Raw genomic sequence first — 12,046 nt, forward strand, 5'->3', positions numbered from 1 at the left:
TATCATACGAAACAAATTCTTTGAACAAGGAAAACAAAATAAGTGTAGCGCTAATATGAGAATAAATAAGATGGCCTAAGAAGACCATTACATCATCAAAAAGACAAACCCAAAAAAGGCAACAGAAAAATACATCCAACAAAATGAGAGTTCTCAGTGGATGTGTGACTCCTATAAGTTAGTGACAGTCCTCAATACAAATGTGACTTCAAAAGTATATCAGTGTGCACGTGACATCTGTAATGGAAGGAACACCACCACCAGTATGTGAACCATTAGGTCACACATCCACTGAGGTCTCTCATTTTGTTGGATGTATTTTTCTGTTGCCTTTTTTGGGTTTGTCTTTTTGATGATGTAATGGTCTTCTTAGGCCATCTTATTTATTCTCATATTAGCGCTACACTTATTTTGCTTTCTGATTTATGCACATATCCTACTGGCCGTGTTAGCTGCTTATTATGCTTTGGGGCAGCACAGAATTATTTGTTTTATTTTCTTTGAACAAGGAGACAGGAATGGCAGACTGTTGGCAATGATGTCCGACCATGACACCCCAAGTACCGTGATTCCTGAACTGACCTCCCCCACGGGTGAGGCCATCTCTTCTCCAGAGGCCATTTTGCTAGTGTTCCATGACTTTTATCAATCCTTATATACAACCACATTACCCACGGGTCTGGACCCAGAGAGGTTGGAACTCCTTCTGGATCCGATAGCCCTTGACTGGCTCTCCGACTCAGAGATCCCATCTAGTTGCCCCAATTACCGCTGAGGAGGTTCTTGCTGTGATTAATTCGCTGTCCACTGGCAAGGCTCCTGGCCCGGATGGTCTTCCGGTTGATTTCTACGTAGCACATGCCAGCATGTTGGCTCCCCAGATGGCTGCCCTATTTACTCATTGCCTGGATCAGGGCTCTCTCCTACCCTCCATGGCACACGCGCATGTTATTCTCATTCCCAAGACTTATAGAGATCCAAAATTATGTGCATCTTACAGACAGGGGAGCAGAGGAGGAATCGCATCACCTCAAACACTTTGCAATACTAGAAATGACCTTGTAACGTTATAAATCCTATGATAGGTAACTATACAACTTAATACAACTGAGATTCCCTCAGCAACAATGTGCTCCAAACAGCCCAAAAAAAAAGAGTTGTCCGTGACAATGAGCAAATCATTTGATTTATCCGTGAGCGTCCAGCTATTTATGATTTGTGTGACCCAAACTACAAAGACAAGATAAAGAGAGAAAGAGCATGGGTGGAAGTAGCAAGGCTATATTTTGAAAACTGGGATTACTTTTCACGCAGAGAGCAGTTATCACACAGCACCGCTGAGCTCGGGTTGAGTGGTCAAGACGTATTGACACCGTTCCTGTCTGGAGTCCGGCTTGGACCTCAATATATCTGCCCTCTTTATTGTCATATCTGGTAAGGGGACATTCCCTAAGGTTCGTTATTATCAGTGTCTGCTCATTTGGTGTTTGGTTCCTGGTCTTAATGAATCTACACACAAGGGTCTGTCTTCTGGTAAGCAGTTCGCACTAATAGTTTTCCAGCACCTGGTGGGATTCCCTTTCACATACCTTTGGGGTGATTAATACACGCTGACTGTCCATGTATATCTTTTAAGCAGATTTTGGGTGTCTTTGTAGCTTACACCTATTCACTTTTATTTTTGCATGATTGCATGATACTCACTATATTGTCCTGGCTATTCAGCACAGGATTTTATATGATCACACATGATTTATGGCTAGCTGAGTGTCACTTTTTTTCTGGTTTGGAGTGTTGTTTATGTCAACAGTATTACGCTATATTTTTGTCATATATTTTACGGACCATATTCTGTGGATTCACGGGACGAGGGCGTTCTTCCTGCTTCATCTGGACTGTTCATCTAAAGGCCCAGGCTGGGTTTAAGCCACTCGCCCCTTTTTTGGCCTACTTGTGGTAAGCACAATACCTATTGGTGTGTTCCGATAATTGTGTCCTCCATCACTGTTCCTTTTTGGATGAAGTTTATGTTATAAACCTGTCTTCCTTCCTTTTGGATCTTAATTGGGACTATTTATTTATGTATGGGACTTCACAGTTGGACTATTGTTCACATCACTTTATAGCACGTTTTTTTTTGCTTTTTTTGAACTATACAACTTAGGCAGTTACACTACAGGGTATGCATGTATGGTTTTGGTACTGTTGAATCTGATGTTATGTTTGATATATGTTGACCTTTTTACAGTGAACAACCATCCTCTGAAGAAGACCCGGGAAGAGTCGAAACACATCAGGCTTTTTACATACAACCTTCGTTGTTCCACATACACCGTATTGTATATTGTCCTCATTTATAGGCATTGTTTGTTGTCATCCAATTTCAAGGATCCAATATTTGGGGAAATTTTGGTTGCCCTAGAATACATTGCGTCTTGCATTGGTTCGAATTGTAGGCTTTGTCCGTTGCAATTGTACGCCATATCCAGTTCATGTCCTGACTCAAATAGTCAGTATTCATTCTAGTGATTTTTTTAATATGTTATTTATATTTTTTGTATCAATAAAATTCAATCTTTTCAACTACCTATTTTGCACTTTATTGGCTGCTTAAAAGCCCTGATAGGGGGTTCTCGTATTTTTTCATGCACTTTATGGGGTGTGCGGCCTATCCGTCTACATTCATGTGAGTGCTTTTTGTTGTTTCATCTTACAGACCCATAGCTCTCCTTAACAATGACCTCAAAATTCTAACTAAGCTCCTCACTGCTAGACTTAACCCTTTACTTGCCTCCCTCATAGATTTGGATCAGACCGGTTTCATGACCCACAAGTCTACAGATATTAACCTTCATAGACTGTTCACTAATCTTCATGCAGGGCATGACAATCAGGGTACCAGAGTAGTCGCCTCTATCCCTCGATTGCGGTATCCCCGAACGCCCCCCTCTGGAACAATCCCAACCTACATCACCTTTTCAAAATTCCAGACCCTGTGGTGTACCATATCAAAGTTCTTTCAGATGTCACCTCAGACCTCTCGATCTTCCCCTTCAATCATTTAATATCTCACCACAATATCCCACCCTCACACAAATTCAGATATCTTCAGCTGTCCCATGCTTTCAGGGCCCAGTTTCCACCAGACGAGGGGCGGCTGGTCCAATCTGACTTGGAACAGATTTTGCGCTTTGACTGCACCAACAAACCCACCTCTGTGCTCTATGCACATCTCCTCCGGGTCTCATCTCCAGAGTTGTCCAGGCTCCGTCAGCAATGGGGCCAGGATGTTCCAGAGCTGGGCGCTGAGGACTGGGAGGATGTATGGAACTTCCCATTTAAAATACTGGTTTCCTTGAGATCGCCTCATTCAGTACAAGATTATTCATAGAGCATATCTCACTCCCGCTCGGGTGCACAGGATGAGGTCTTCCCTCTCCCCGGAGTGCTGGCGGTGTGACCATGCTCCAGGGGACTACATTCACATCTTCTGGTCCTGCCCGGTAATTTCAGTTTTTTGGTCACAAATCCTTATGGAGGTGAATGAACTACTAAATATCTCTATTGTCCCATCCCCAAGAATATGCCTGTTTGGACTGGTGGAGGACCTAGTGCCCAGGGTGGCTGAGAGAACCCTATTGGGTCTCTTGCTGTTCAATGCCAGGAAGTCCATCGTCCTATGCTGGAAGCAGAAAACTCCTCTCTCTATAGGTCTATGGAAAACACTTGGAACTAATGTGATACCCCTATACAAAGATACCTAGATTCATAGAGGCTGTCTGAAAAAATATGACAGGGTCTGGTGTTTGGCGGAACCCTCCACTGCTGCAGCAGACTAGGAGGTTTCTCGCTATCTGATGACCACCCTTGAAGTCTTAATAAACCAACCCTTGCCAGTACAGTAACTTAGGTGAGCTAGTTAACTATCAACCTACCCCTGGAGCGTGAGCCAGGCCAGCACATGGATGATGGTATATTATGGTAGTCGCAAATAATCTAACATTTCTTGGTTCCGCTATGCTGACTTACGAACCCTGCACGGGTCCTACCCATGATTTTAGCCAGATGTTGGCTGTACTGTTGTATGTTTGTTTTGTCTATGTGTTTGCTAAAAGCAAAAAAAAAAAAAAAAAAAGATTTTCAAAAAAAAAAAAAAGGAGTAAAACATCCCTTTCATATAACTGGTACAGAAATATTATACCCGCTTTTTTCGTTTGAAAATTCCGAAAGTTTGTTTAATTCATAAAGGCAATCATTATCCCATATGGGCATCTGGTTTGTATATCCCTTGTGTTGAATAATATTTCTACTGATTCCCATGTTCTATAAATCAAGTGGAAGGTAGGGAACCTTTCTTTTATTATGGAAATGGTGTGCTACTATTAGTTGGACTAAAGAGTATTTTTTAAATTGAGATGCAATTATCTTTTGTGTAGGGTCCTCCATGTTCACTGCCTCCCAACCATGCCAATGTTGTAATTGTGATGCAATAAAGTATAATCTTGCGTTAGGTATCACAATTCCCCCCTTATCAATAGGCTGTTGTAGTATTTCAAATCTAATTCTAGGTTTTCCTCCCCTCCACACAAAAACCTAAAAACTGAATCGATAGTTCTAAATAGTCGTAATGTCAGCCATATGGGGCAATTATGTAGTACATATAACATCTGGGGCATCCACACCATCTTCACCAGATTTGCCCTCCCTACCATAAAGTAAATTTACCCCATGTTTTACCCAATTGTCTAAATTTAACAATAAGAGGGAGTATATTCCTGTCCATATATTCTAAAACATTCGATGTAATTACTACTCCCAAATATTTACACAATGTAACCAGGGCCATCTGATGAATCTGGCCCGGGTGTCCCCTATGCACAGAGTCTACAAGCAGTACCACAGATTTATCGCAATATCAAATTCTGAAAAGGAACCATACAAGTTTATCAAGGACATAACTGCTGACATAGATGAACCTGTATCCCCTAAAAACACTAAAGCCCCTTTCACACTGGGGCAGTTTGCAGGCGCTATTGCGCTAAAAATAGCGCCTGCAAACTGACCTAAAACTGCCGCTGCTGTGTCCCCAGTGTGAAAGCCTGAGGGCTTTCACACTGGAGCGGTGCGCTGGCAGGAGGGAAAAAAAACTCCTGCAAACAGCATCTTCGGAGCGGTGTATACATCGCTAGTGCCCATTGAAATCAATGGGGCAGTGCGGCTATACCACCGTTACGGCGCTTTGCGGTGGTTTTAACACTTTTTTTGGCCGCTAGCGGGGGGTAAAGCCGTCCCGCTAGCGGCTGAATACCGCCGCTAATAATAGCGGTGCTTTACCGCCAACGCACCTCCCGCCCCAGTGTGAAAGGGGCCTAAAGCATCATCCGCATAGAGTGCTGTCAACAGTCCATCAATATATGGAAATATCCATTTTCAAAAAGAGAAAAAAAAAAAAAAAAGAGAGAGAAAAGTAAAGATTTCTCAAAATAAATTAAATATGTTCCACACATACCCTGTTATAAGATGGTCTTATCTGTCCCGAATGCGCTGCAACGGGGTAGTAGCCCTCTACAGGCTGGTAACGATCTCTGGTTTCGGGAACATAAGGAGAGCCAGCGTTAGGTGGCATGTCCAGTGGTACAGGACTAGCCCGAACCATTTCCTCTCTCTGGTAGGACTGGGGAGTAGAAGGGTACACACGTCGGGTATCGTAGTGTGCAGGGTACATGGGCTGGTTCATTGGAGAATATTGTTGGGTAGGGGTTCCATACTGTGTGCTAACAACTCTGTCTTGTAAATAGGGAGGGTACTGGTCGAGGTAGGTAGGGGTGGACTCAGGAGCAGATGGCTGAGGTCTGACAAAGCGCGACACAGGCTGAGGCGGGTAATAAACATCTGCGGGAAAAAAAAAAAAAACAATTAGAAAAAGTACAGCTTAGAATGGGACAGTGGACTGACCAAAATGCATAACATTTAAAGTCTATGTAGACATGTGGCATTCATCAGTGTGGATATACAACAACCCCTACTTACCTACAGGAATGAACGGAGTTAACAGTGTAAAGCCCTAGAAGTACTTCCCATCCCCTCTCAAGGGGTTTTCTTTCCCATCTGTGGCCCACATCACTTCATTCCCAAGAGAGCCAACAGGAAGTGAAAGAAAATCTCTACAAAGTCGGTGGGAGTCCCCTCTTAATAGACTGGACAATTTCCCTCCGCTTTCTGATGACAAGATGTTTCAATTTCTAATCACGTTCTGTCCAGTGACCATGTTCAACAGCAAAACCACAGTGTAATCTCCGCAGAAAGGACACCCACAGCATTAAAAACCTGACAGAGTTTCTAATCTCTAATCTAAAACAGGGAAAAAACATTTGTCTACAGCAGGGGTTCTCAACCTCAGTCCTCAAGCACCCTTAACAGGCCATATTTTCAGGTTTTCCTTTATCGTGCAAGGGTACTTTAAACCAGAGTCAATGGCTTGGTATTTTGGACAGCTGTTTTATCTAAGAGAAATTACCAAAACATGGCCTGTTGGTGGTACTTGAGGGCCGAGGTTGAGAACAACTGGTCTACAGATGAACATCAAGTGCATTTATATGAAGCGAATGCACACAAAAGCTAACTGACAAATTGCACTCAAGGTATAAAGAAACGTACAAAAACACATGTACAGGAAAATGCATATAGCATGAGCAAGCCAAACAGAATGAGAAAATGAAGGTAAAACTTACTTGGAGGATAGGTTACAGGTTCAAATGGAGGCCCCCCTCCCCTTGGATCAGGATAAAACATATCCGCCTGGGGAGAAGCATAAATCTGGGAACCTCGTGGTACCATCTGGATCTGTTTAGATACTGGCAATGGGGGAAGATCACCAGAAACGCGCTGTGGAGGTGGATGTGAGCTGACAGGTAAAGAGGAAATAGAAGATTTGGGGACAGAGTCCAGGCTGAAGAAAAACAAAACAAAATTACAAAATTGGCAATCAAAGTTTCATAATCCTAATGCTACATGCTGTGACCTGTGCAATCAATCTACTAACACTGTTCGAGGAAATAACTACTGTAGGAGGAAAAAAAAAAAAAGAGACATACAGCTCTGGAGGGGAGCCTGGGGCACTGTTGCTCAGATGATCCAGTTTCACTGGCTTCAGAACAGACTCGTAGCCAGAGTCTGTCCCACGGGAGATGAGCTGTGTCACAGAGCTTCCAGACACTATGCCATTGGGAAGGCCAGCTTGTTTCCGACTAGGTAGATCCATAGGACCCTCGTCTGAGTGTATAGCCCCGGTAGGCAGCCCAACCTCATTCAGCTGACCAAGAGAGGCACTCAGTGGGCGCCGAGGAACCAAGCGCTTGTTCATTTTTCGAAACCTATATAAAAAAAAACAAATGACTTAATTTGAATTGCACATAGCTTGGCTGTATTACCCACATGCTTCTTAATCGTAGGTGATCTAACAGCGAGATGAGCTTCACTGCAGGTCCTTCAATATAGTGCATGGCCTCTCTAGTCAAAGGAGGAGAGAGCAGGCCAGAGGCGCTCTAAATAAAGGTCTAAATACATACTAAGCACTCCAGGTTTCAGGGTTCCCGGGTCAAGCTGGAAGATAACTAGTCCTTCAAGTATCTGCAGTTTAGCTCTGCTGCCAGAGTTTATAAACTTCTTGTTTACTAAAAAGGTACTTAATCATTTCCATGAATAAAATAATTTTTTTTAGATCACAGTTTAACTAGGAACGACTTTATTTTTGTGCCGAATACTGACGTGTCTGGAGGGTAGCTGACCAAAATCTTTAAACCTGACAGCATGCGTTGCTGACACTCCTGGGTGTATCAAACCGTGTCCCCTCCACTATGCAGTATAGTTCCTCCCACCAGCCGCTACATCACAGCTTACAATACATATAGCAACTGGCAGGAGGACCCACAACACCCAGCAGGAAAAATAATATCTAAGACACTTGGACGTCCTATAGCAAAGTGAAAGTAGGTCTGCAACAAAGTGAAAATTTGCCTAGCTGCCCACCAGATAGTTAAGTATTCAATTTCTTCTTTATAGGGTGCGTCACTCTTAAACCTTCTATCCTAGCAAGAGAGACACGTTAAGGCTTTGTGACAATGATAACCCCTCTGGTTTAAGCATGATAATCTGAAGTCCAAAATAGGAGAATTCGTTTCCCACTGCATAACCATATTACCTGTAAAACAAAATACCTGACAAACCGTGAGTAAAGAAAGCAATTTAAAGTGTAAACCCCATTAATGACCATCTCTTGCTTGTTCTGCTCCCTTGTGTGTGTTAAATACACAGTGGGTTTAGAAACAAATCATCCGCCCTTAAAAAATATTTACGTTTTGTTGCTTTGCGACAAGAAATTTAAGACAGACACAGTTTTTGTTTTATTCAGCTGTATTTACTAGTGCAACTGATAACATCCAAGTGAAAGACATAACACCAACATGTCAGAAAAAATTCAAACACAGAATCAGAGTTGGAAAAAGGATCACCCCCCCCCCCCCCCCCCCCCCTCCTAAAAATGACTTGTAAACTCAACCAGGTGTAGCCAAACACTTTCTTAATGGCACACAAAGCCATTTGACTTTCAACTGTGATCAGCTGAGGTAAGTTTGATTAGCTCAGAATGAAAAGAGCTTTCCTGGTGCATTTCAGTCAATGGCAGTGCAACTGAAGCAAGCCATCAACTACGGGTGGCAAGGCACTGTCACCAGGATCTCGGGATACATTTGTGGACAAGAGATGGATACAAAACAATTTCAAAAGCTTTATCAATGCTTAGAAGCACAGTGAAGTCTATCATTAAGAATTGGAAGGTATTTGGTACAACACAGACCTGGATCAGGACGTCGCTCCAAACTGGGTTAAAGAGCCAGGAATAAACTGGTCATAGAGGCTACCAAGAGGCTTACAGCCACTCTGAAGCCGTTCCAGGAATTTATGACAAAGAGTGGTCATTATGTGCATGTGACAACAATAATCACAAATTCTCCACAAATGTGGCTTGTATGGAAGGGTTGCAAGAAAAAAACACTCCTCAAGAAAGGACACGTGGCCACGACTGAGCTTTGCCAAAACGCACCTTGAAGATTCAGAGGCCACGTGGAAAATGGTGTTCTGGTCAGATGAGACCAAAATTGAATTATATGGCCTCAACACCAAACGATATGTCTGGCGGAAATCCAATACAACTCACCATCCAAATAACACCATTCCTACAGTAAAGCATGGAGGTGGTAATATCCTGTTATGGAAATGTTTCTCTGAAGCAGGGACTGGAGTCCTTTTCAGGATAGAAAGAAAAATGGATGGGGCAAAATGCAGTCAAATTCTTGAGGAAAATCTGCCAGAAAGAATGTCAATGAGGTTTACCTTCCAACATGACAATGACCCAAAGAACACAGCAAAAATGTCCACACAGGACACACAGGAATGTCCTTGCATGGCCTAGTCAGAGCCCAGACTTGAACCCAATTGAAAATCTGTGGAAAGACTTGAAGACTGCAGTCCACAAACGGTCACCAAAGTTAACTGAACCTGAGCAGTATTGCAAAGAAGACTGGGCAAATATTGCAAAGTCTAGGTGTGCAAAGTTAGTAGAGACATATCCCAACAGACTAAATTCTGTAATTAAAGCAAAAGGTGGTTCAACAAAATACAGACACAGGAGGGTGATCTTTTTTCCAAATCAGCGATTCTGTTTTTGAATTTTATTTCTGACATGTTGGTGGGCGAAGGGGCAGGACGGAAAAAGGTCTGCCAATTAGCAACAGATCAGCTCCTGGGGCCATCTCCAGTCATAACACAATAGCTCAGAGGGGGAGATTGTTGTACTAGCGGATCGAATTGTTACTACAGGATCTCGTCCCGAGCTCTTCAGTTTTTTTTTCGTTCGGCCCGCTGGGTTAAACAAAAAAAACTGATAGTGTGTACGAGGCTTTACTGTAAATAGAGGATGTACAGTAGATTTGATGTCTGTATTTTATGCAAAATCAACTTAAAAAAAAAAAAAAAAAAAAGTACTTACTTTTCTAACTCTTCTTGTGAATGAGCAAAGGTGCAGCTAGCTCCTCGGGGACAGCCTCCCCTCTGTTTCATGTCTCTGCACATATAGGTCTTGTACTTGCTGTGCTGTGGAGGCTGTACAAATAGAAATGCAATTGTTAGGGCTTTCTATACACGCACAGTCATTTTTCAACAAAAAAAAAATCATATATATAACCCAGCTAACTGTAAAGACTCTATCATTACATACTGTGCAAAACAATCTGTATTTCTAATTAAACCCCACAGACATTCTAAGGGCAAGCTCACACCACATGCAGTCCAGTGTGGGTTTTTTTTCTGCATCAAAAACACATGGAAAAGTAGGTTATATGGTTTCCAACTGCATAGTTTACACCAGTGCAGTTAGTTCCAGGGCTTTCCAGTTCCAGAAAAATAAAAAAAATAAAAACATGCAGCATTTTTCCTGTACTGGAACGCAGTAAATGCAATCTGGAAACACATCAAAAACCCACCGGAACGCTCCAAAAACACATTCGGACAGGATCTTGAGTGTGTTTTTTGTGGTGTGAACCAGCCCTAAAGTTGAACTCTGAGAATATGGGAAGTAAACTACACTTGCAGTGGGGCTCACCGAGACTGCAAGGGATTTCTTTGCCCAGGGTACCTGTAAAAACAATTTATGACTTGCCTGAAAAATGATTTTCTTGAAAACAAAAAGTACAGGACACAGGATCTTTAGTCTTAACCATGGGCAATATGCATCTACCTTTAGGTGACTGGACACTAGAAAAAAAAAAAAAAAAAAAACTGCAGGGATATGTCCTATAGAACCCCTCCCATTCCTACTCCCAGCAAGCAAGCAATAGGGAGATCATAAGGTGCAAGGAGGGACTTGTACCCTGCACTGTACCTCAAGAAACTGATTTTGTAGGTAAGTCACACAGGATCTTAAAAATGGGATGTTCAAAAGCAGCCCAACTGAGGGGTGGACAACAAGTAAATGCTAACAGGCCCGTGTAGCAATGGGTCACAGAAAATCTAGACAAAAAACTCAGAGCATCTTGAAGCACCCTACACTGGGAAAATGCCATCATATGAAGCCTGAAAGCCCTTCTGGTAAAACAGATGTTCTGTGAACAGAAGACTAGAAACAGATGCCCGATGTTAAAAGGCCCATAAAGAACAAATGGATTTTGTGAAGTGCACCCAAGGATGGAAACCTCTCCTTTTACCTATAAAGCCTTGAATTATAGGACGACTTGTCTAATCCACCTAGTTAGGATGACGCAGAAAGCAGCTGAGCAGTAGACTCTCTCAGAGCATACTGTAAGACAGTGGAGTGAGATTTTCTTAGGAGGTTTCAGAACAAGATATAGGAGAGAGGAACAAAGTTTCTGGTTAAAGTGGAAAGAGCAAATCACCTTGGGAAGAATAGGAGAAAAGCAGCCTTTTATTGAGCAGACTTCTTGTGCCTGTTTTAAGGCGTTGTCCTCATGAATTCTGGTCAGGTGACCTCACAATCGAGAGGTCCAGAGGGGACGGCACAACTGAATTGCCCTGAATATCAGGATGTTGATGGGAAGTCGAGCTTCCTCTGACAAAGGAGTCACCTGCACTGAGAGAACATCTAGAATTTCTTGAAACCAGATGGCTGAAAAGGCTGATAGACTACCCTCCCCTCCTCACTGAAACCCAGACTTCGCGAGTTTGGGGAGTCCATTGAAACTTCTCTTAGCCTCAGGAGCCTAAGGCCTTTTGATTTGACCCACAGGATCCTTCTCATCTGAATGGAAAGAGGTATACCCAGGATTTCTGGTGAAGTGTATCTGCTAATCCATATTAACGGTAGTGCAAAGCAAGAAAGCTATAGGTGGTGGTAAATGAAGGGATCCGTTAAAATAAAGCCAGGGTCTAGGGCAATCCAGGAAGCAGAGACTGGCGAATGGCCATAGATGCAACCATAGGTCCCATGTCGGGACAAACCAAAGCAAACAAGGCCTTCGAGAGGGATTACAACCGC

At 42.8% G+C, this 12,046-nt stretch overlaps 1 protein-coding gene across 6 annotated transcripts in view; it reads right to left on the minus strand.

The window, feature by feature from the left end:
* RC3H1 (ring finger and CCCH-type domains 1) overlaps positions 1 to 12,046 on the minus strand; it is a 132,895-nt gene that overhangs the window by 25,411 nt on the left and 95,438 nt on the right. For all 6 annotated transcript variants that reach the window (XM_073593430.1, XM_073593432.1, XM_073593431.1 and 3 more), the window contains exons 9-12: positions 10,046 to 10,158; positions 7,095 to 7,373; positions 6,732 to 6,949; positions 5,510 to 5,892 (exon numbers count right to left, since the gene is read on the minus strand). In XM_073593430.1, the coding sequence (XP_073449531.1) occupies positions 5,510 to 5,892; positions 6,732 to 6,949; positions 7,095 to 7,373; positions 10,046 to 10,158 (993 nt within the window). The remainder of the gene's footprint in view (positions 1 to 5,509; positions 5,893 to 6,731; positions 6,950 to 7,094; positions 7,374 to 10,045; positions 10,159 to 12,046) is intronic.

This window comes from Aquarana catesbeiana, linkage group LG07 (genome assembly GCF_042186555.1).
Source record: "Aquarana catesbeiana isolate 2022-GZ linkage group LG07, ASM4218655v1, whole genome shotgun sequence".
Lineage (NCBI taxonomy): Eukaryota > Metazoa > Chordata > Amphibia > Anura > Ranidae > Aquarana > Aquarana catesbeiana.